Raw genomic sequence first — 25500 nt, forward strand, 5'->3', positions numbered from 1 at the left:
AGTGGCATCACTTATTCTGACAATGTCATGCTCAACCCATACTTGTGAGTCTAGCTTTTCTCATATGAATGCCATCAAAACAAGGGCACGTTGCTCCATGACCAATGAGAAGCTGCATGAGTGTCTCAGGATTGGCCTTACAACGTATGAACCAAACTATGCTGAAATAACAAAATCAAGGCAGTCTCTCACTGAATATAACAGGCTCAAAATGTCTCATATGTACAGTAGTTCTATTTTGTGATGATTCCAATAACATTGTTGAATCATAAAAATGTGTCCAAAATATGTAAGAACAACAATTGTTATTTTAAATGTGTCAAAAAATGCAAGAACAAAAATTGTTATTACAAATGTGTCAAAAATATGTAAGAACAAAAATTGTTATTACAAATGTGTCCAAAATATGTAAGATCAAAAATTGTTATAATGATGCAATTAAAAGTGAAAAAGAAAGGAATGCGTCTTGCAAGTTTATTCCATTTAGCAGTACTATATCTATGAAGTTAACACTACGTTAAGTATGATTTATTTGTAGCGATTAATTGACATTATATGTTTTGTATGTGTGGCCCATGAACCCCCAGCGGTTTTCCTTTTCGGCCCACTTGTTAAGGAGGTTGAATAGCCCTGATGTACATTATATCTCACTGAACACAGGCCAATTGGCCATATCAAGTCTCTAGCATGAAAATACCTCCAGGTGAATTATCTGTCTGTGATAAAACTATCACGTTCCACTGTGGTCAAAGTCAGCTCCGGATCTGACCCCGGTCGGGGGAGAGTTGTTTTAACGATGTAGATTCCACCCTTGGTTCACTTTCTCTCCTTTGTACGCCAAATGAGCGGGGGCTTTTAAAGTGTTATGGGAAAGTGTTTTTCAGTTTAATGGCAGTTAGACATTAAGCTTATCAGTATCAACGGGACGTGCTGACACTTTGGTTTACCCAGTGTTCAAGGTCGTCATTATCAATCTTTACCACCTGCTTTATGTCTTTTAAATATGAGCAATGAGGTACACAATCATTGTGGTTCAGATCGGTTTCCGGTTTGGTGTGATGGGTTTGAGTAACAGCCACCCTTCTGAGAAAACCCATTTTGGCCACCTGTATCTGTGATCTCATCATTTCGGTCATCAAACGTAAATAGACAAAAAGACGAAGGTCTCCTAAGGGAGAAGAAAAACAACGTCTCTCTTAGGGATAGGGTGAGAAGCCCCAAAATGGTCGTATTAAGCAGGCTGCTCTCATAAAATTGTGTCTGTATAGTATCTTACGAAAATGGTCGCAAGTTATAGGTTTGGGGCCCATTGTACTCCGATTGATCACTTTTATATGCATGAGGGCATTGAACTCTACTAAAATGTAATGTTTGCAGTCTCTAACAGCTTTTAAGAAGGAGGGCCCAGAGGACATTCAAGATTGGCATTTTGGTGGTTCTATTCCAACCAGAATTGATGTAATCCATCCCTGAGAGGTCAGATGATGATGTAAAAAAAACATTGGGGGGGCAGGGGGAGTCCGAACAAAAACGTTGCTCATGGTTCCACATGTTTAAGATGTGTTGTTGTTTGATATAATATATGCCTTGGTTTCTTAAACAGAATGCAGCCTACCCTGATTATATTCCCTCAAAACCCCAAATGAGCATGAATAACGCCACGAGCAGTTGGCTAACTAAACTTCATATTCAATCACTGAATGAAGATTATGACAATAAAATGCCCATTTCTTATGAGAAATGTTATCAACGCTCATTTTATTGCTGAAATGAGCTTAATAATGCATTTTATACTGACATTAAGATCAACGTCAGCCATGTTTGGTTTCAGCGATAGCAGCATCCATATCGACCACCATAGAAACAATAGAAAACATTGTATTCTTCAAAGATTCTGACGAGAGAATCCCCGTAATTCGTAATCATAAAATACGATTTGTGAGCAGTACTGGCAGCGCTAGCCACAATAGTGGCCATACTTTAGTTGAAGGAGTTAAACAGAGCAAAGCAAACAGAAAAAGTGAAAACAGGAGGCATGCCATCGAAGCAGCAGTTCAGAGTGTTCAAATACGTTTATTTTCCATTAATAAACACTTGAACAACCTCTTAAGATCTGTAGGCACTTTATAGTATCTTCATGGTGAAGGCAGTGTGTAGAGTTATGGTCAAACCACTATACACCGATTTAATAACAAAGCAACACTTTCATCTATAAGACATAACACATGTGTATTGATTATGCTACCTTGTAAAGCATGCATCTTTTGAACAGAAACTAACTTACATTTTCAACACTACATACTTACCTTTGCCACCACAATTAAAATATTTTCAGATGTTTTTTGACACACTGAAGGTTTTAGTTGCCCTTTCATTTATTTTATTGTGAGAAGGCTCTTATAGAATACCCTTATTGCCATAGTTGTCAAAAAATGTTTTCCATACTAAGGTTATGCATAGTAGTACACATCAACCGTACATAGTATGATGGATGTTTTGCTTTTGTATTCAAATAAAACACATGCATATAAAAAACAAACAATGTAATCCATTTTATTCGTCCCCTCAACTCTGCTTCGACTAGAATGCACCCGTAAAGCAATAATTTTTCAGTGTTTAACTATAGTTTCCTTCACTGTTTCAACATACTCCCATTCAGCCCTCAATCTCTTTAAAAGAGCCAGCTCTTAATGCAATGTTTTTTCAAATAAGTCCAGTTTCCGTAAGTAATAGCAATATTAATCATTATGCACATATATATATATATATCCTTTGTTAGAATAAGAGATGTTTAATTATAGCAGTTAGTAAAGCGTATCGCTAAAGGTAGGAAAGAGAAGGGACGTGATGACGAGTCACGACCCACGCCAAATACGTGATCCTTTATCTAAGCTGTTGCATTTGAAATGTGGTGCACTCAGTGACGTCAAACTTTAACTGTACGAGAAGCTCAAAGGAGACGTATTTTACTACCATGTGTGCACAGATCTAGGTGGACACGCCCACTAGTGATGACATATGGGGCAGATTTTCGAAAGGGCTTGTAAGGCTAATCACACTTACACCTGGTGGTATAATATGTCTCCTTTAACCCTCTCTCATACACAGACATCAAAATTAACCTCCACCAGACGGCGCTCTGCACACACACACACACACACACACACACACACACACACACACACACACACACACACACACACACACACACAACACATCCACACACACACCCCGCCACTGTGGTCCCTTCGACATGACTCCACCAAGAGGTCGCAGTTTGAGTTCGGAGCAGAGAAAAACTTTCACCAACTCATTAGCAGAGACTTGCAAAAACATTGTTTTTTTATACTTGTTTTCTCTAGATCCTGGTCTTATTTTAGTAACTGTGACAAAATGGCATTGATTACTATGAGGAGGTCATATAAGACATATCACCTTGTTTTAAACAAAGAATCCACATTTGGCGATCACTGCGTTAGAGCAGTGAGACCTGTCCGAGCTGTGTCAACAAAGTGTTTGTGCTCTTGTGCGGTTCAAGTCAGACTCGTTGTCCTGCAATGTCCTTGGGGTTTGCTAAAGGCTCCGCCTTTGATTTTCAAGGTTGACATCCTTAAATCCACACAGAAGTCTTCCCATTTTTTAAAAGGGTCCCCGCTCTCTCCGTGGCTGACTTCGGCCGGGCTCCCTGCTTCTCCTGAACCGTGTTGACCCGGTTCTGCTCGGCCATGGTGCCCCCGGACATGGGGCTGCTGGTCCTGGAGGGGGGCTGGTTGTCGTTCTTGGAGCTGTATGTCTGGAAGGCCATGTCCAGCTGCTCCTGGGCCACCCGTAGGTGGCGGTGGAGGCTGGCCAGATCGGAGGGGATGTTCTCATCCGGGCTGGTGCACTGCTGCTCCTGGGCCACGTTGGCCATGTTCTGCTCGTGCGTGATCAGGCTGTTGGGGATCCTGTGGAGCGGTTTGTCCGACTTCACCACCAGGTTGTACCCGGGCGGGGACGACGGGATGTTCCGGGAGAAGGGGTAGCCGTAGGACGTCCGCCGGCCGCGGTCCCTCTTCTGGCGGAGGGTGTCCCGGAACGTTCCGATGCCCAGGTGGAACATCTCGCACACGTTGAGCAGCAGACACAGGCAGCTCACCACGTACATGATGAGCAGGAAGATGGTCTTCTCCGTGGGCCTGGAGATGAAGCAGTCCACACGGTGCGGGCAGGGCAGCCGGTCACACTCGTACGACGGGCTGACGCGGAACCCGTACAGCAGGTACTGACCCGCCAGGAAGCTGATCTCGAAGATGGCCCGGGACATGAGCTGCAGGACGTAGATCCTCATGAGGCCCTCCTGCACGATCCTCCGGCGCCCGTCATGCTTCTGCGGACCTCCGCCGCTGGCCACCGCCGGCTCTGGCCTGGCGTCCGGCGCGTCCAGGGCGTCGTCGTACAGCATGGGCTCGCCGTCGTCGACGTCCAACTCCTCCTCCAGCGCCTCATCCAGCCGCCGGCTCTCCCGCCACCGGGTGTGCGGCGGGGGCTTCCTGCGGAGGCGGCCGTGGTGACGGCTCCTCTTGCGCTCGTCCTCGGAGCTGCGGGCGATCTTGTGGATGGCGTAGCCCAGGTACATGACGGATGGCGTGGAGATCATGATGATCTGGAAGACCCAGAAGCGGACGTGGGAGAGCGGCGCGAAGGCATCGTAGCACACGTTGTCGCAGCCGGGCTGCTTGGTGTTGCAGGTGAACTTGGTCTGCTCGTCCGAGTAGATGGACTCGCCGCCTACCGCCGTCAGCACGATGCGGAAGATGATGAGCACCGTCAGCCACACCTTGCCCACGAAGGTGGAGTGGTTGTGGATCTCCTCCAGCAGCCGCGTGAGGAAGCTCCAGCTCATGGTGAGGGTCGCGGTGAGGGGTGGGGTCGGGGTGGGGGTGGGAGTCGGGGGTCTTTTCAACTACAAGCTGTGGAGATGAAAGGATAATGTGCGTTATTGACGGGACTGAACACAAAAGAGGTTTGTACAAAGTACATACGACTAAACAAGGACAATGAAGCTGAACAAATGTCAAAATGTTACTACTATGCACAGATATCATATATATCTATATATATATATATCTATATATAGATATATAGATATATATATATACATTTATATATATAAACAACAATGAAGTTTATTGCAAGGGTGCAGACTGCAAAGCTGCTGGCATAAATGTGTTATGATTATGTATTATTATGTTTAAAACTTAGATTGATGATGAAATGTAAATAACTGTTTGAACGCCATGATATATCATTTTGAATTTGGATGTACATCTGATGTTTAGTGTTTATTGCACAGGGATGACTGACACTGTTTGACCTGTTTAAGGGTTCATCAGAGTGACAGCCTGCAGATAGATGGACGGACACTTAGATACATAGATAGCAAAACAAATTCCACATTTGTAGTCAGTATAATAAACAAGCATAATAATGATTGGAAATAATTATAGGGATTCTTGAAATTTAGATTAACTTAGAGTAAGTACAACATCCTAAATTCCTAACCTAATGTTGCCATAAACCTTACAATGTACCATCTCATTTATCGATTTAACTTATATTAAGGAGCAGTACAATGAAGCACCCTTCCTTATCATGCAAGCTGAACCTGACTCACATTATCTGCAAATACAACGAGTATTTGCACTCTATTTGTACCCTACACATCGAGTATGTGAAGCTAATGTTTGGAATGAGGCCCTTCGTGTCATACATTTCCATGCCACAGAGTCTACGGCACGACAATGTACACAGTATGACGCGAGCGGCTACGGCATGACAGTATCTACAGTACGACACGAGCAGCTCCTACAGTACAACGCACACAAGCGATCGGCCCATGAGCTCATGGGCCGATCGCATCACCATCATCACCACCACCACCACCACCACCACCACCACCACCACCACCAGGGCAGCAACAGCAGTCGCTGGCATGTGGGCTTCGCACGCGCGACTATGTCCGATGTCATGAGCAAACAGGACGGACGTATCGCTCTGCCTCTGCCTCTGTCAACCCCCACCCCCCACCAGCTCCCCCGACCCCTACCCTTCAGGGCCAATCACGGGTGACACTGGTGAGCTGTCACAGCCACGCGCATGACAGATGGAGGGGTGGTGTGTGTGTCTGTGTGTGTGTGTGTGTGTGTGTGTGGGGGGGGGGGAGGGAGAGCGAGTCATATCTGCCCCATATCTGCCCCCGGGATGACACCCTGAATACCTGAGTCCCTCATGAAGAAGTTTGGAAAGTACAGTATGTACAGTTGGGGAGATGAGCTGAGATATCGGTATCCGTAATACATTCTCTCACAACACCTTTGCCTCAAACATTTCTCTGAACCTTCAAAAGGTGAATTAGTAATAACTGCTGTTTACAAACACATAAAGGTTTATAATTAAGGAGTATATTTCAAAATATGCAATTTAAGTGGAAATTGTCATTTTAGACGTAATAAAACCCATAGTAAACATAAAGTCATAATTACTACAACAGGTTATTAATTAAAACTGCCATAAGCTCTTACATATATATATCGATATTTCCCTAAATTTAGTTTTACTACTGACTCTCCATCTTGCATTACATGAACCTAATATTTTTCGTAATGTTAACTAAATAATCCAAGGAGTAACGATGCAATCATGAACCACAGCAAAACCTGCGTCCGCGTCTGAGAGAAACCCACCTGATAAAGTTGCACAGGCTTCCCCAGCATCGATTCTCTCCCATATCTCCTCTGAGCACCCTAGACATCTCTTGCATCCTCTGAACCGCCGAGGATTAGACCAAATTCCGCTGCGCCCCACCAGCCTAACTGCTCACTAGCAGCAAAACAAAGTAAAAGAATCAAAGCAATTTAGATGAGGCATTTCCTTGGCTTCATTGTAAGCCTTGTTTGCTCAGTGGAGACCCTCGCGTTATGAGTCATGACTGGCTCCCAGTACGCCAGCCCCTCAGAAGGATGTATGAAAACGAGAGGGACGGGAGGAGTGGGGGGCGAGGGGCGCTGACCCTCACACGAGAGGTCAAACTTCTTGAGGATCTCGCACTGCAGATTAAAAAATGAACACCATGGCCAGTGTTTGTTTATTCCATCAAAGCAACCCCCCCCCCCCACCCCCCGCTTACATCCGCTCTCATGTGCAATGTAATGCTTGTTACACAGATAATAAGGTTCTCTCTCTCTGTCTCACTCTCTCTCTCTCTCTCTCTCTCTCTCTGTCTAACTCTCTCTCTCTCTCTGTCTCACTCTCTCTCTCTCTCTATCTCTGTCTCACTCTCTCTCTCTCTCTGTCTCACTCTCTCTCTCTCTCTCTCTCTGTCTCACTCTCTCTCTCTCTCTCTCTCTCTCTCTCTTTTTCCTAACTATCTACTCTCTCGTCTTTTGCTATGACATATTTCCCACAGAACCACAAACACACAAAGTAATATGGAACTGGCGTCTAACAATAGTGGTCACTAATTCAAAATAAATATGAATAGATTGAGAGTAAAATAAAATGTGTATACAGATTAAACTGGCAATCTATCTTTATATAATCTCTCTCTCTCTCTCTCTCTCTCTCTCTCTCTCTCTCTCTCTCTCTCTCTCTCCTTCACACACACATACACACATCCGTTTGATGAAAGGGTTAGGCCCCGGGGGAGGGGGGGGGGGGGGGGGGGGGGGGGGGGGGGGGGGGTTGAGGACAGCATTGTCACACAGACATAAGCCACCTTGCCGCAGTGCAAATCCGCCAGAATGTATCCAGCAGGTATGCTTAGTCATATCCAGTGTCATAATATTTAGAGCTTCTCGCCAGGCGAACGGCCAGAGATCGGTGCGGTGGACAGGTTGCTCTCCGCGCACCACTTCTTCCTGTGTTCCGACTTGGTGTTTATACTGCAAAGCTTTCACCTAAACCCCTTGGAACGCATGAGGGACAATCGCGTTCCTTCGCTGTTTCTTTATTACGTTTTTTTCACTTAGCAACGTCCACAGCTACAGGGAAATAGAAAAAATTATGGGGGAGGATAGATGCGTCGTAGGTATGATCAGACACTGAATCCTAAGTTCATCGCAAGTAAAACGTTAACGTCAGTTAAGAATACAAAATAAATATGATTTAAACAAGAGGACTTCCCTCATCAAGTTTATTTGATATTGCACCAAAGACTGGGAAGGAATTTAACCCCCAAGAGTTTTAAATAGGCAACACATAACTGGTTTGGAGTCTGTCTAATATTAATGCAATTTGTCTGGTCATTGTTACAACGGTATCTGGCCGTTGGTACACCAGCATGTTATCACAATGTTATTTTCACTAGACTTTCGATAACATTTCCCCATAGCGTGGTGGCTCCTGTTAAGCTTATTATGCTATATGTTCTCAATTGCCAATTTATTTACCCGCCCAATCCTAATGTATTGTGTTCGTCTGCATTTATTAATTCCCATTTGCCTACCATGTTATACAAATAATTGATTCCATTCACCACGTTGTGTATGTCCTGTATGCATGGCATCTATTTTATACTTTATATGAAACAATGTACAATGCATTTGTCCCTGCTCGATTAACTTAATTCGGAGGTAGCCTACACGACAAACCGTAAGAAAACTGAAATTCGTTTTTACAAATTAATAGTCTTTCCATCTTACGGGCATAAGAGGAGTCGTTCTCAAAGAAGCCTGCGCTTTTTGCAAACTCATCCTGTGTGATGAGATTGTGTGGACCGAGCTCTGAGCTCTGTGGGTCTGCCGAGAACAGAGCCAGCTGGGCCTCTGAGGGCCCCGGGAGGCCTGGGAGCCTCCCAGCCTCCCCCTCCGTCTGACTGAAGAGATGTGGCGTATCGCAGGCACCCCGGGGTGCGGCATAGGCAGAGAGGGGATGCTGCTGGACTGACTGCAGTGTTTGGGGGGGGAGGGGGCCGCACTGGACATGTGCTTGTCCTAAGGGACAGGGTTGGCACGTGTTTTTGTCAAGTCGGTTTGCGAAACGTTTGTTGTCATTCACGCGGACTAGCGTTGTGTTTTCATTTAAATCGTCAGGAAGGAAAAGACCAATTGGCAGTTTGAAAGGAGACTAGATAATCGTTAGCCTCGTAGCTTTATTGCTTTAAGGTAGATGTTGTGTTTAGCGTCAAAAATGTCAAATTAGAGGACTTATAGGCAGATTGTGATTATTAGTGAATCATAAAAATGAGGAGAGTAGAGTTAGGTTACATATCAAAATTAGGTATATATGACTTAGGCAATTATGCTGATGATATATGAGAGATTTTCAGAAGGCAATTGAAGCCACACAGCTTTGGGCCTTCATGCCTCTGCCTGTGGAGAAGCTTGGTGAGCTTATACATAAAACATACAATAAAAATAGTACCAATTTTGTGTAATAATAATTACCAATTACTTTCTGCGTACATCAACATATGGAGGATTTATATTCCAGAGGTCCAGTTCTCAGGTGAGGAGAACTGGAATTTGTCATAAAGAAATGTAAAGTATACTAAAACGCATAACAGTATTTGCATTGTCATTCACCGTTAAATACGCCACCCATTTCAATCTCCCCTTTTCAATTCATGAACTGTTTAACAAAGTTGAAAGGCAGGCTGACTGCGGTGCAAGAGAGCCCACGCGTTTATGTAACGGAAGATCGAGCTGGATCATGTGACGTTAGAGCGAGACCGGCTGACACCACAGTAAAAAACAAATTAAAAAACATGGAACTTGGTGCTAGGCTCTTTCGTCACTTCTCCACCACCACTCCACATACACACACACACATTCACACGCACACATACACAAATACGCTCTCACGCACGCACACACACACAAACACACACACACTTACGCAGACATACACACACACATGCATACATACACACACATAAACTCTCACGCACACACTCACACAACATCACACATACACTAACTCACACACACACTCACTCAAACAGACACACACACTCAACCGCCGCTATCACCAAGCAGCTCTCATCAACAGGCGGCAGAGGGCTGTCCTATAGGCAGCCTGAGAGTGTTGGCAGTCCCATCTCATTTGTTCATTTTCATTTTATTATTTATTTTTTGTTTCGCAGCCCTAGTCCTATCCTACCCCCTGGGCGCGTGCGTCCCGTGCCAGTTCCACTAAGGCTGGAACTCCACTGAAGCGACTGAGAGGAGGAGGAGGAGGAGGAGGAGGAGGAGGAGGAGGAGGAGGAGTAGACCTGAGGAGGATGTCAACATTTTACCCTCAGAACAACTTCCAACCAGTGAGCCAAACAGCATGGACTCGATTGTGTAGTGTATGTTACCATCGTGCCCGTGTGAAGAGGGGGGGATAAAGTGTCTGCATACAGTACTGCCAGGTCAACTCTCAAATGAAGGCTAATGTTTTCAGCACAGACACGACTGGATGAAGTCCAGACCAAAAAAAACGTGTTCACATTGGATTCGGTAAAATCTTTCAGAAAAAAACCAAAGTTCCTTGGTTTTGGTCAAATCATTTCTGTATTTTATGCACACATTTTGCAGATGGTGTTTTCTCGAGAATGTTTTCCGTCTGAATCTCTGTGCTCTCCATATGCAACATATACGCTTTTATGATTCAAGTCATAAACAGTGCATTGGTCATTCTTAGTATAGGACGACATACAAACAGACAAGCATATAAAACAGACAGTAAAACGGTTTCAAAGACAGACAGACAGAAACATTAGTCAGACGAAACAGATTGACAGATAGGACGGACGAATAAAGCTGATTGACACACAGACGGAGTATACTGATTGAAAGGCAGAACGACAGACAATACTTAGATGGATAGATGGATGGAGAGAGAGAGAGAGAGAGAGAGAGAGAGAGAGAGAGAGAGAGAGAGAGAGAGAGCCTTCCTTTGCACCAGTATTATATATTGTACTCAATTGCCCAATAAACAAAACAACAAAGCACTGCTTGGAGAGCTGCAGTCTAAGTCCTTGACTTTATCTTGTCATAACTGGCTATGTCAGTTGGAGAACTGGGGCCAGCCCAAAGGAGCAGTAGACCTAGTCAGGGTCACTCTAAATTCCAGAGAAATCCGCCTTGCCTTGGCTTCTCCTTCCAGATGCCTCGGACCCTATTCCCCTCCGCGCGGTGCGAACGCACTCTCGACAGCGCAGCTGCAGTAAACCCAATACACTCGGTGTGACTTTTGAATTTGATTTATTGTTCATGAGCTCATGTTGGTCAACAGCTAGACTGACTTCTTTTTGAACCTGTGAACAAGTTATCATGATGTTTACTGTATGTATTTATAGATGATTTTCCATAATTACTTTTGTGTGAATACATACTGTATACAGTTCATAGTCGTACTGTGGTCATGTAGGATTCTCGCTAATGCTACTCATGCTCATACATTTTTTGTGGTATTCAATCTTGGGACTGGGAAAGAAAAAACTACACACAAATGTCTTTGTAATGACAGAGTTAGTATATTTATTTATGAATGCATTAATTATCATTAACTCAAATAGCTTAATGATTTTAAGTAATTATTAACAGACAACATTATTATTGGTTGTGAAAAGGCTACAACTAGAGAAATAATAGAATAAGAGAGTAATAATACAATATAAAGCTCTGGTTGCTCACACGTCATAAACAAAATAAGGGACAATAGACTTTAAATATATAAAATATAGGAAACCAACCTTATAGATTGATGCTCCCTGCCCGACAACTCTCTACCGCCACCGTATGGTGGAGCAAATATTGTAACTCACTTCTAAATAACAAGAGTAATCTGAGTAATATTAGTAACTTATAAAACCATTTAATTTCTTACCAAAAGTGTGAATTGTTTAATGACATCATATTTTACAGGTAGGCCTCGTTCAATGACATCATATTGTACAGGTAGGCCTTGTTTAATGCCATAATACTGTACAGGTAGGCCTTGTTTCATCACCTGTCTATGCTTGGGCAGTTCACAATCGCAGCCGCCGAGAACCAAATACACTCGGTGTGACCTTTGAATTTGATTAATTGTTCATTGTTCATTCTGGCTTTGCGTGCTTAATCTCTCACTGAATGAATAGATAATAATTGTCCATTTTTGCCTACTGCCAACAATTTAAAATCTGTTATTTGCACATGGTTCAAACCCTCTTGGCATACATATATGGCTTGTTAATATAGTAAATTAGTAACTTATAAAACCATTTAATTTTTTACCAAAAGTGTGAATTGTTCATTCTCTGACCAGCATACTGCTGTTTGCACGACCATTTGTTGTGACAATTTACAAAAGACATCCTCGTCTCATTGCTCACGCAGAGGTGATAAAGTATTGGTGGAATAGGAAAACGTTTGTCCACACCTTTATTGAGTTCACAAATAAAATATCCACCATCTAATTGAATTACAAGGAACTCTCACAATAGCTTTGAACCCTTTTCCAACATACGCTCGATCTACCAGAAACCAATGTCAATAATTACAAACCTGCACTCTGAAAGCACGTTTCAATCAGTCGCGCTCACCAGCTTCGGCAAAAAACTCAAGACTCACTTGTTAGAGTTTACCAAGTCCCATACTTGTCCCATATGTGTATGTTGTAGTCCTTGCACTTTAAAAAAAGTACTTAGTATTGTGTAGCGACTTATCCCAGATATCAAATGTACAAATGTAGTCATTGTAAGTCGCTTTGGATAAAAGCGTCCGCTAAATGCCCTAAATGTAAATGTATCAGAATCCAGGTGTCATGGTGACCTGGTGAAGGCTGCACCTACCTGTCCATGTGGTCGGTGGTGTGCTGGAGGGTCTCAAGGCTTCACATAGGAACATCCTTGGGCTGCCATCCTGAGGCATGGTACCATTGCTCAGGGTTGGCAGGAAGCAGGACGAGAGAGAGGGAGAGAGAGAGAGAGAGAGAGAGAGAGAGAGAGAGAGAGACAATGGCTCTTTTTTCTTCAAAACCCCCTCACCACCAAGTACAGAACCAGACTCCTATAGGAGCCTGGCTTTCTCCCCAATAGCTCCTATTGTTCTCTGGCTCGCCTTCCTGGCCTTCATGTGCAAGGCGCTACTATTTGTATCATACGGGATGTCTTCTGATGGCTACAGTCCCCATTCATTCGCACACACCACTACGGCAGTGACTTGGCTATGCTTCCATGATTCATCCTCTCTGAGAGCGATACCCTGTGTCCCTGCAGCACTCTAACCCAGGCCCGACCAGGGCATGATACCATTATCTAAAGGGGATTCTCCTGGCCCTCGCTTTGTGAATGCTCCAAGGTCCATTGGCACAATCTGTTATCGGTTTGTGAGATGATATGCCAGCAATAACACCTCCACTGTACATTATTAATTCTGAACACACAATTACACAATTGTGAGACTAGGAGTGGAAATATAATTTCCAATTGGAACAACAACATTACATTTAATGGTCCCGTACAACAGTAGCTTGAAATATAACTTTAAAACCCGCCAGATGCCAAATTAGACTCACATCCACTATACCAAGAGATGACACAAAGGACGTTTAATGATATCTAAATCCTAGTCAAACAGGCAAAAGTAATTGTCCACTGCAACCAATTATAATTAATATCTGTGACATTTCCAAAATAAGGGTACATGAATTAACCATTCATTAGCATTAGTTCATGCAGAAATAAGAATAAACTTTACATTTGCATTTAGGGCATTGAGCAGAATTTATCCAAAGCTACTTACAATTAAGTACATTTGTCAGAAGTAAGAGAAACAACAATATATCGCTGACGGAACAGTAAGGATGTTCATAGAAAGTGCCAAGCACTAACAATTCCTCGGTTAACCCGTTCCACATAGCTTATTAACAGTTACTTTTGTTGTTCATTACATTCACACTGCAATGATACTATCATCATACTACAAATATATTTTATTATTAATAGGCTTTACCTATAGGCTTTTTCTTTTAAAAAAATAGTTCAATGCTTATGGGCCACTCAGGGTCTGTCCTCAACTACAGGGTCCGATAATATCCATCTACTGACCCTTTTTAAATTGCGCATGCGCATCATTCTCGATCATGAATCAACGAGCGTCGTGGGTCCACTCTCTCTCGTCACGAACCCACAGAGTCACGTGGCCTAATGTTATCGTGCGGTGCCTTCTGGGAGTCAAAATGGCGCGCCCCGTTGAAGAAGTCATTTGCTGTGCCCTATCTGATGTAACCGCGTCGCCTCAACGGTAATGCGGTTTAAGAACACATCAGAATAATAACAATATAAGCTTAGTTTTCGCTTTCTAAACACACACACAGACCAATATGGGCACGTTGTTCCGGGCCAGAGCGGCGCTGAGACCCAGAGGGTTCCCCGGTGTTTTGCTCCGTCCTTCACCGAGTGACGCAGATCCACACCGGTATGCGGTCCTCACCCCTGTCCCCAAAGCAGCCCTGCTCCCTAAGAGGAGTCACAGCAGTCATGTCGCGGACGGAGCGAGGGATCAGTTGAACTACGTATGTTACAGCCTCCCTCACAGGACTCTGTTGAGTCTGGAGGGACAGGACACCAGCTCCTTCCTCCAGGGGATCATCACCAACGACACCGGGCTGCTGGCCGAGCCCGGGCAGAGGGCTGTGTACTCACACATGCTCAACGTCCAGGGGAGGACTCTGTATGACATCATACTGTACAGGTAGGCCTCGTTCAATGACATCATATTGTACAGGTAGGCCTTGTTAATGCCATAATGTTGTACAGGTAGGCCTCGTCTCAACACCTGTCTATGCTTGGGTAGTTCTCTTAAATACTCGTTAAGTACTGACATACTGTTTGTGCCGAGGTTGGTGACACAGGTAAGTTACTGTGACGTTACTGTAGATGTTGGAATTCTGCTTGTCATTCTGGCTCTGCGTGCTTAATCCCTCCCTGAATGAATACATAATAGTTGTCCATTTTTGCCTTCTGCCAACAATTTTAAATCTGTTATGTGTGCATGGTTCAAACCGTCTTGGCAAAAGTATATGGCTTGTTAATATAGTAATATAAGTAACCATTTAATTTCTTACCCAAAGTGTGAATTGTTTATTCGCTGACCAGCATCCTGCTGTTTGCACAACCATTTCTTGTGACAATTTACAAAAGACATCCTTGTCTCATTGCTCACGCAGAGGTGATAAAGAATTGGTGGAATAGCAAAACGTTTGAGCTTTGAACCGTTTTCCAACATACGCTCGATACTGCCAAAAATTAAAAATCTGTTATATGTACATGGTTCAAACCCTCTTGGCATACATATATGGCTTGTTAAGCCCTTTAGGACCTGTGATTAAGGGCTTTACAAATAAAATTGAATTGAACTTAATTTAATCTTACGTCTTCTTGCTTTCAGTCTCAAACACGCAACAGGGAGCAGTATTCTCCTTGAATGTGACAGTGCGATGAAAGACTCAATCATGAGACACTTGAAAGTCTATAAGATACGCCGAAAGGTGAAGATAAGCCCCTGTGTAGACCTCTCTCTATGGGCAGTACTGCCGCGACTAAAGAACTCAGAAGTACCGGATATATTGTCTCCGGAGAAAGCCCCTATATGCGTGACGGACCCCAGAACTGAAGCAATGGGGTGGAGGTTGGTGTTGGACAATGAAGTTGACCCCCAGACTATAATCGCATCTTGTCAGCAAGGAGATATGGATGAGTATCATAGACATCGCTACTCGATAGGTAAGTGCAGGTCATGTTCGATTATGTCTGTATATTTTCCTTCTTCAGTCACCCATTGTTTCCTATACCTCCAGTCCTCAGTAAATCTTCTTCATAACATACATGGGTGGTTTTGTAGAAGGTGTTTTTTGAGAAATGTGGAACAGCTTATTTCCTTGTCAATACACTCCACGAAATGTGACAGGTATGTGCAGGTTATATTAGATGATTTCCGTATTTAAATATACACTTGTCCTTGTGACTTGACATCAAGCATTTTTGTCTTTTGCGTTACTTTTACAGGACTCCCGGAGGGAGTGAAAGATCTCCCTCCCGAAGTAGCCCTCCCCCTGGAGTCCAATCTGGTGTACATGAAGGGGATAAGCTTCAGTAAAGGCTGCTACATCGGACAGGAGCTGACGGCCCGAACCCATCACACTGGCGTGGTTCGCAAGCGTCTGATGCCCGTTCGCCTGTCCTCTGCCCTGGCTCAGGGGGTCGCTGAAGGGGCATCGTTGCAAACTCAAGCAGGCAAGGCTGCGGGGAAACACAGGGCCGGGCTGGGAGAGCTGGGGCTGAGTCTGATTCGTCTTGCTCATGCCAAAGAAGTGCTTTCGCTGAAGTCATCCGACGGTTCCTCTGTGAATCTAGAGGCTTCAGTGCCAGAATGGTGGCCTCAAGACTTGAAATTAAAGTAAAGATTTTTTTTTCTTTTGTCTGCATTGGACGTAAGGCCAATGTATCTTCCTAACTTAACTCTTATATTTGCAGCGATCCACCAATGGAAATGGTGTTGAATATTATCCTTTTTTGTATTATGTCTGAAATTTACATTACCCCTGAGCTCTGTGTAGTTGACACAAAAAAAGCAGTTTAATAAATACACCATCGAAAATTACTGTTGGATTTTATTTCTAAACAACATAATTAGGTGCAAGACATTAACTGACATTTGTGATTAATTATATATCTAATATGCCACACCAAATGTGTGATAATACCTTAAATATTGTCTAATGTACAATGTAGTATCAACACTTGCACACACATTCTGGGCTTGACATTCAAAAATCCAAAGGGTGAACCCTCATCTTATTAAGGGAGATGCTGCCCTCTTGTGGAGTGTATTGTCTCTCTGATTTTCTGCACAAGAACTTCAGGTTGTAAATTCAGGGTTGAGTGATCCAGTCTCTTAAAGTCCTCGCTGCAGATGAGGCACTCTAGGATATGAACAACACGCTGCAGGTCAAACGCTGCGTGATGAGAGCCTAGGGCAGTTAGGGTCTCTGAGAGATGCCTTGGACAATCAGTGTTGGCCGAGGAGCAGGCACTAAGGAAAGCGATGCGATTTTCAGCGATGATTTTCAGGAAGGATGCAAACTCTCCGTAATCGATACCAGAGCACGATTTCATGATGGTCTGGAAGATAGAAGATGCAAAACGGTGAACATAGTAGTTTGGTGTATGACAGAAGTGGCGTATTCCACCAAAATAAAATCCAACACTATCAATTTTATTACCTGGCAATGCTGATGCCATGAGTCCATGGTAGCTCTCCATTCCTCGATTTCTCGTTGGACAGCAGAAAGCTCGTTTTGAAGGAATTGCCACATTATGTCAATGTTGCAGCCATTCAGCCAATTATGATTGATAGAGATGGTGTCTTCCTATCAAACAGAACAGTCAAGATTATCAAAATAGTTTTACTATATACTAAATTCAAAATGAAATACTCGCTGACACTCACAACCATCTATTTGAAACCATTGCTCTTGCAAATAAATGTCCCTCCAAAGAATTTATTTATGGCAAATTAAAAAAGAATGGGTGTATGGGGTTTTGTACTAAGACAATTATTTCAAAGAATGAACAGAGAAAAAAGGTAACATAGTGCAGGTACTGTTCTACACAATATAATAAAACCATTTTCTAATCACAGTTATATTTACAGAAAAAATTCCTTACCAGATTATAAACCTGGTGGTGCCAGCCACTTGGAACAAATATTATTTCACCTGCCTCTTGAATAATTTCAAGAGGTTGGCAGGCTTTGTCAGACTGTGGAAAGAGGCCTTTGTCTCGGAGCTCTGCTGCTGTGACATCGTAGGCCAGGTTGCCATGGGTGTCTTTTAAAAACTCCTCCTGACCCGGCGGGTAAAGCAGCCATTTTTTTCTGCCACAGATATTTGCAGACCAACTGTATGAGCGGAAGACATCAGCATGGAAAGGGGTCCTATTAGGGAAGAACCAAAACACATGATAAATCATTAAAAAAAGCACACGTTTGGAACATAGTAATGCTTTGGCTTTCTTAAATGGTCTTTATTGTACCATGAGCCTTTGGGTCCCATGTAGACAAAACGATAATCATCAACTTCAATGGTATTCCAATATTCATTCAACCAGTCAGAGGAAAAGAACACTGGAGTTGTGTAGACATTGTGCTCCGGGAAGTCCCTGAAAAAAAGAAAGCATTAAACCAGATTACAGCTTTGAAAGAAACACATGGAAGTGTACACACACACACACACACACACTTTATGAATTTACAAATGAAAGACCTTGCCATGTGCCAGTCTTTCAGATAGAGACATCCTTTCGGTGACGAGTTGCCATTCTGAATATATTCTTTCCAGTAGTGTATGAATTCTTTAAAAGGCATAGTGAGTTTAGGGTTTGCATTGTATTCCTTTGCATTACAATTGGCAACTGGGACCGGGGTCTCATCTGTTAAAAAGAAAGGAAAGTAGATCAGATTTGTTATTTGATTACTGGGTTTAGCAAAAAAATGAAGCATTCATGCATGATTCATAATTTGTGTATTAGACAGAAAATACATAGCAGTATGATTATCCTCATACCAAACTCTTGTAGCAGTGTCTGGAAATTAGGTTTTCCTTCTTCAGTCACCCACTGTTTCCTGCACCTCCAGTCCTCAGTAAATCTTCTTGAAAACACACATGGGTGGTTGGGAAGAAGGTACTTTTTGAAAAATGTTGAATAGCTTATTTCCTTGTCAATATATTCCACGAAATGTGACGACCAAAACTGGTCATAGGATTGTCTGGGTATTTTGACCAGACTGCAGCAGTTATGATATGAATCCCTGTCCATGACGACAAACCAGCCTCTAGGAGAGCAGCGAACGCTTCATTTAACAATTTAACACTGCGAGATGTACATTTGCAATTCTTTATCGGACGTCTTCACACTCATATTGTGCATTTTAGTGTCCATGAAGGTACAGTCGAAACATGATATGTATTGCTGACAACAGCTGGGCGTCGATAAGACATCCAGTATGAAGACAACTGGCTGCAGTTGTGTGTGTCGGTATAATATCAATAGTCCACACAACACCTTGTAAAAACACTACAAACGAATTAAAGACAATTACTGTTACATGTACGTTTTGAAAAGTCATACAAAAACGAATTATTCAACGACATGAACTGCTTTTCGGCGTCACTCCCTTTCCACCCGGACGATAAATCGTGCAGCACGAGTAAATGACGTCACTTCCGTAGTAAACAACCCTGTTTTGGTTCGGTGTGGTTATGTCACTTTAGTACGAACACACCGCGCACACCGCGCAGCGACCTAACGGGGTACGGATTCCTGTCACAGTATAATGCTACACGGCGGTTCTGCTGTACGTCTGCCTTTGAGTCAAAGCACTTAAACCACGTCTCCCATCTGAAAGCTGGCCCCTGGATTAACGCACACGGGGTGGATTATCACTGTAAACGACGTAGGTTCTGTCTATCTGTCTGTCTGTCTATCTGTCTGTCTGTCTGTCTGTCTGTCTGTCTGTCTGTCTGTGTCTGTCTGTCTGTCTGTCTGTCTGTCTGTCTGTGTCTTTCTCTGTCTCTCTCTCTGACTGACAATAGTTCCATTGTATCAAATGTAACAATAACGCTTTCTCCACTTAATGGTCCCCTGCATTTCCACACAGTCCAATATGAGCCGGGACATCAGTTCGATCCACAGCTGGGCTGGGTCCTACTACATCAGCCACGATAAAAGATGGGAGAACGGCGCCCTGTCCATCACCAAAACCATGGTGCGCTTCACTTCCGACCAGACCAAGGAGAGGTTGGCGAGCTTCCGCCTCTCCAACATCATGCAGATCAAGATGGAGTCCTCAAGCTTCATCTTCAGCACTCTCACTGTGCTCGAAAACGGGAACGTCAAGCACTGGTTCGGCTCCCTGAAGCCCAACAGGGTGGTAGTGTACAACGTCCTGGAGCATTTCTGGAGAGAGCGCCTATTGTCCCCATCGTATGAGACCAAGGGGGCCGAGCCTCAGGGAACCAAAGGCAGAGAGCTGATCCACCTGGTGGCCGGTGCCCAGAGGAGACTTGAGGACACAGGCATGGTCCTCCACCATCAGGGAGAGCAGTTTGACAACATGATGCAGGGGCTGGACAAGATCGAATCAGACCTGGGCATAGCAGACAAGTATGCGTTCATTTGTTCTAACATCGTTTGTTTTTTAGTTCTTTACTTTTTGAGAGAATTCTCTCAAAATAAATGTACCGTAGCTTGGTTGTGTACGGGGCATGGGTTTACCTAACAATTGTTAGTGCTTGGCACTTGTTTCTATCAACATCCTTAATGTACCGACGGCGATATATTGCTTCTCCTTCTTCCGACAAATTTTCTTATTGTTAGTCGCTTTGCATAAAAGCGCTTGCCAAATGCCTGGAATGTAAATGTAACTGTCATATACTAAAACATTGATATATCAGAGACAGTCAAAAAACAATATTGCATTACCCGTTCTAACCCTTCACTTCTAAGTAAGTAAGTCAGTACTCTAGGTACTTGATTCATCCCCTTTGGGAAATTCAGGTATCAAGTTGCCAACAGTTGACAGACAATGAAAGTCAAAAGAAAGTGAGCAATATTGCGCATAATTAAAAAATTCAAATCCAAAGAATCCAGAGCTAGATATAAAAAGAAATCAATATAATACAATTGCACATTGTCCAGTGTGTGTGGGGGTGTGTTTCCACTCATGTCCTCCAACCTCTGCCATGTCCTCAGGTGCCTATCCCAGCTGGAGTCCCCCTCCTGGTGGCCCTTTCCTAAAGCCCCCTGGAAGACGCAGCAGGAAGCCAAGGCGGAAGACGCAGCCAGAGCCGCCGCCACCGCAGCCGCCGGCAGCGGCTCTGGGAAGAACAAGGTGATCGCCAGCATCCCCGCCCTGGTGTCCAGCGGCGGGGAGTCGGACCTGAAGCCGGGCTGCCTCGTGGTGATGCTGTCGTCGCTGGAGCTGCGCGACACCGGCTGTCAGCTGCTGCACCGCTTTGAGAGGAAGGAGGTCGACGAGATCAGGGCGCACAACCCGTACGAGATCAGCGTGAGGCAGCGGTTCATCGGCAAGCCGGACGTCGCCTACCGCCTGTTGTCGGCAAAGATGCCCGAAGCGCTGGCTGTGTTGGAGATGCAGTACAAACAGAAGGTGGAGTACACCAGTGAGTTCACGGCCTTCAGGTCCACCCCTGCTGCGTCTCCCTGTGGCGCCGAGGGCTCCGTGTGGACCGAAGGTAAGATGTATTAAGGTTTTTTTTTCTAGATTTCTCGACATTTCTCGTTGTTTTTTTTTTGATTTACCAAGAGCCTCGCGTTGTCTCGCGCTCATAGTATTGTTAATATCACGTGATGTGGAATTATAAATGTGACCACAAGGTGGCAGTGAAGACCCGTGCTTCTGCCTCTGAATGTAAATGGTCGAAAACAAACTCAATGGACTCTTGAGATGTAACTATTACGCTCTAATAATAATAATACCCGTTTTTTTGGTTATCAATTTCAGCCTCATGGGTAAATTGTTTTGGATGAAAGCGTCAATTTTTCAATGTACATTAATCTAACCGTAACAAGCTGTAGATGTTTCCGAAACAAAAAATGATAAACTCCAAAATATCATACTTGCAGTAACATTTAGGGGGGGACTTTGAAGGCCCCCTTTTCCCTTCACCCTCAGCCCTTGGGTTATCAGCCCTTGGGTATCAGCCCTTGGGTAACATGCGGATGTGTATCAACCATTGGCCTGTGTCTCACTGTACGCAACGATTCAAGATTCACGACGGTTTATTGTCATATGCACCACAATGACAGCAGCATCCAGTCACTTGCAATCAAATCTTGAGCATGTGCTCCTTCAACAATGCAATATAAAGATAAAACGCGTCCCAATAACTTGGGCTGTTTGTGTCCTTCCTCTCCACCTCCACCGGCGATGTCAGGCCTGCAGCAGGGCTGCCTGGAGACTGAGGTGCCCATGGAGGTCCCAGCTGGGGAGCTCTCCCAGCTGCAGGTGCACGTGCTCCAGCCAGCGGTCAGCCAGGCCGAGGCCCGGGAGCTCCGACAGGTGAGGGTCCATCGGTCCGTGCGCTGGCTCACTGCTGCCCACATTAGATGATAATATATGACGCACACTGTGGATACATGGAGAAGTGTTCTGTGTTCCTGTTGCCAGGTGTGTTAGAACAAATGTTATGACTACATGCAGCGAATTAGCATGCTGTGCAACAAACAGCGGCTACCGTTACCGTTAACTATCCTGTGATTTGTTTTAATTTGTTGGACGAATGGGGGTATTTTTAGGGCGTAAAACTGGTGTTCTTGCAACAAGCTTCAGGAAAATATGCTCTATTCCATGTAAAAAAAATAAACACAAATGAAAGGTTGATGTTAAGAATATGATATGCGTGTTAAGTCTCTCCTAAACTGCGATTTGGCAGCATTATTTCTTTATTTTCCTCCTGTTTTTAAAAGGCAGTTGGAGAAACCACAGTCTGTGTTGGATTTAAGAGAGGGGAAGAGACATGGTCAGTCGTTTGGCCAGACCGTTTCAAGTCTTTCCATTCAAAACCATACAATGCTATATTACGCTGCAATTTGTGATGACCAGACATAAACACCGGTGCCAATTGGAATGCTATTTTTCATTGAGCACATTATTAGCGGGTGCAAAAATAGCCAACACAGTTCATTAGTGTTGTAGCCAGGACTTTTTGAGGCCAAGATTATAGACTATACAATAGGGTAGTCCGATAAAAACTAATATCCACCATAAGGTATTTGTTTGCTCTTTATATCTTTGTATGCAGCTAATAATTGTATATTATAACAGTGTACATTTGTATTTATTTATTACAATCTTAGTGGAGTTTGCTATTGTTTTAGTCTATTATCTATTGTCTAACATATTAATCTTGGCAGTGGGTCATTCGCATAGTTTTGCTGGTCTATTGTTTCCCTATCAATGGCGTATTGTGTATCGCCGATAAGGTCAAACCTGGAGACTTCAAAAAGCACTAATAGTGACTTAATGTGACGCAGTGGGACAACACCTCACTCTCACCTCGTGTTAAGATTGCGGTGGACAACAGAGCCAGTTGTTAAGTGAACCCTTGAGGACGTTATCTTAATGTTTCACCAAACACCCCTACCCCCCACTACATTCACTCCAGTGAGTTCCGAGAAACTTGTGTCCAGCACGTCTTTGCTTTCAATGACTCTGTATTTTCTGTTCTGGATTTCTCGGCTTAGCTCAGGAGGTAGAGCGGATTGCCTTGTAACTCCTTTTCCCTTAGGACCTTAGGGACAATTTGTGCATCATTGTTTGATTCAATTGTGTAAATCATTGTGTGTGTGTGTGTGTGTGTGTGTGTGTGTTTCTGCACACGTGTGTGTGGCCCTAGATGCTGATGCAGCTGAAGACCCTGGCGCTGGAGGCGGAGACGGAGCTGGAGCGCCACGACGACGTGCTGGCCGCCGTCGACAGCTCCACCGACCGGGCCACCTTGACTATGGACAAGCAGACCTGTCGCATGAAGAAGCTGCTGTAGCCCCCCCCCCCCCCCCCCCCCCAGTGCCTCATCTCTAAAGGTCCTGGATGCCCTCCTTCTGTCCCCCAGGACCCGGTCTGCTCTGCTGCTGAACCATCGGATGCATGTCCTGATATCACCACTTTACTTCTTCCTTATGAGGACTGTTTTTATTTATTTATATCTAAGTCTTGTAAAGGCTACCCGGGACGAAATGTTGCAATTCTCCTTTTGCTTGTATATTATGTAGAGCAATATGTTCCGTTCACGGTGTTCTCAAAGAGCAGACAATGTTATTTTAAATCTGTATTATTTGTAAATTACTTGCATGTGTGGGGTATCGAATATGTTGTCATTCCGTAGCGTCTCTTGTTTGTTTTAACCTGTCAAGCTGTGATTGATTGTAATCTAAACCTGTAATCTAAACCAATTTGAAACACAAACGACCTGCATCGTCTCCTTCATTGAGTCATCCAAATACTTTTTGGTCTTTTACTTTATTTTTTCTGAATGAGTCTGCTCATTTTAGTAACATGAAAAAATCTCTTATCCCCAACACAGATAAGGAGTAATCTCCCAATGCATTAGGAGCTGCAAACAAATTCTTCTGGCAATGTGAAAGAAACCCTGCAGAGCTTTCCATTCTGTTTTTCTCTTATCCAGAAAAAGGGTGTGTCAGACTGCCTACTCCCCTTGAAAATACAGAGAGCTCGAGGCTGCAGCAACACTGTCTACAACAATTTGACCTAGGAGTTTAAAACAAACCCGACACAGAACAGCCCCCTTTGGCTCAGAAAAGCACTGCACATGAGGCTCTGTGTTGGTCTGTTGACGCTCCAGAGGGTTGGAAGAGGGGACCAAGAAGTTTTCTTGAGATTATAGCGTTGTGATGGAAGCATACAGTAAACAATACTTTACGGCATATCTTTGCTGCGTTCGGCTTCATTCGATTGGTTATGAAGACATCACTCCCTTCGTGTTGGGTTGCCACCACTGGACGCACTGCATCCAAGCTTGACTTCTCTGCAACCAACCATGACCTCTCTGCAACCCACCATGACCTCTCTGAAACCATGACCTCTCTGCAACCGACGTGACCTCTGCAACTAACCATGACCTCTGCAACCAACCATGACCTCTCTGCAACAAACCATGACCTCTGATACCGACTATGACCTCTGCACCCAACCATGACCTCTCTGAGACCGTGACCTCTCTGCAGGCTCTTCGCCCTACTGCCACTGGCCGGGAGTGGGCTTGGATTCGCTTTCACGTCGTGAACCGATGTCTTTTGCTGTAGGCGGTAAAATCCCGTTATTTCTTTGAATGCATCATCTGGCAATTAAATCATCTTTGTGCTTCGTTTAAGACGAAATCATCCTTGAGAGTTTAGTTTGCGGTCACCGCGAAGCAGAGCGTTTAACCTCTGAGGAATTAGCATGTCTGGTGTCTTGGTGCTACCAGTGACCATGGGAAATTATCCTTCATTAAAAAAGTAAACAGATGCCAGCCTGTGCTCGGCTAGCACTACAAACCCCTTCACTTTACTTCAGCTCACCCACTGAAGTGGGTGCACACCGAGATGTTCTCGGTGTACACGCGCAGCAGCAGTGTCGCCATGCGGAGCTCTTCGAAAATGTTTCTCAGCGTGGCCCCATTCATGTTTTTGTTGATCTGAATTGATAAACAGTGAGCTTTTGGAAGTCCCAAAACCTCCAGAAGCTATACCACACGGGTTCTGTGAATTCCAAAACCCCAGCGAAATGACAACCAATACCGGCGTGCATTTCATTTTCTTTTGGCTGAAGCGGGCCTCGCAGTGCGGGGAAGTGGTGGCGGTCGTGTCTGACCACAGATACATGAGATCTGCTGCTTTGCCTTCCCAGCGGATGGTATGGAGACACCCGGGGATTTCGCTGGCCTTGACTTCCAAGCCTGTTTACTGGA

The 25500-nt window shown here is 44.1% G+C and overlaps 4 protein-coding genes across 6 annotated transcripts; 2 read left to right on the forward strand and 2 right to left on the reverse strand.

The window, feature by feature from the left end:
• Window positions 1–3610: 3610 nt before the first annotated feature.
• Window positions 3611–4885, reverse strand: gjc2 (gap junction protein gamma 2; the record flags this gene model as incomplete). Its single annotated transcript, XM_079751150.1, has 1 exon — window positions 3611–4885. The coding sequence occupies one exon, from the start codon at window positions 4883–4885 to the stop codon at window positions 3611–3613; it is 1275 nt and encodes a 424-aa protein (XP_079607276.1).
• Window positions 4886–14198: 9313 nt separating this feature from the next.
• iba57 (iron-sulfur cluster assembly factor IBA57) lies at window positions 14199–16583 on the forward strand. The gene is made up of 3 exons (XM_079751419.1): window positions 14199–14702; window positions 15399–15733; window positions 16016–16583. The coding sequence occupies exons 1-3, from the start codon at window positions 14332–14334 to the stop codon at window positions 16408–16410; spliced, it is 1101 nt and encodes a 366-aa protein (XP_079607545.1). The 5' UTR covers window positions 14199–14331; the 3' UTR covers window positions 16411–16583.
• A 126-nt stretch (window positions 16584–16709) lies between these two features.
• On the reverse strand, window positions 16710–19212 carry jmjd4 (jumonji domain containing 4). 2 transcript variants are annotated; one of them, XM_079750257.1, is made up of 7 exons: window positions 19122–19184; window positions 18574–18659; window positions 18274–18439; window positions 18044–18169; window positions 17678–17945; window positions 17233–17379; window positions 16710–17131 (listed from the first exon to the last, which is right to left on the reverse strand). In XM_079750257.1, exons 3-7 carry the CDS (start codon window positions 18372–18374, stop codon window positions 16808–16810), a joined length of 966 nt encoding a protein of 321 aa, XP_079606383.1. In that variant the 5' UTR covers window positions 18375–18439; window positions 18574–18659; window positions 19122–19184; the 3' UTR covers window positions 16710–16807. The 2 variants fall into 2 exon arrangements, with proteins under 2 accessions (XP_079606383.1, XP_079606382.1); XM_079750256.1 differs by having other exon boundaries at window positions 18574–19212.
• Window positions 19213–19246: 34 nt separating this feature from the next.
• Window positions 19247–23959, forward strand: snap47 (synaptosome associated protein 47). 2 transcript variants are annotated; one of them, XM_079750255.1, is made up of 5 exons: window positions 19247–19463; window positions 19668–20173; window positions 20762–21264; window positions 21967–22091; window positions 23428–23959. In XM_079750255.1, exons 2-5 carry the CDS (start codon window positions 19674–19676, stop codon window positions 23572–23574), a joined length of 1275 nt encoding a protein of 424 aa, XP_079606381.1. In that variant the 5' UTR covers window positions 19247–19463; window positions 19668–19673; the 3' UTR covers window positions 23575–23959. The 2 variants fall into 2 exon arrangements, with proteins under 2 accessions (XP_079606381.1, XP_079606380.1); XM_079750254.1 differs by lacking the exon at window positions 19247–19463 and having other exon boundaries at window positions 19588–20173.
• Window positions 23960–25500: the final 1541 nt, after the last annotated feature.

Source organism: Pollachius pollachius, assembly GCF_949987615.1.
Source record: "Pollachius pollachius genome assembly, chromosome: 14".
In the NCBI taxonomy this organism is placed as follows: domain Eukaryota; kingdom Metazoa; phylum Chordata; class Actinopteri; order Gadiformes; family Gadidae; genus Pollachius; species Pollachius pollachius.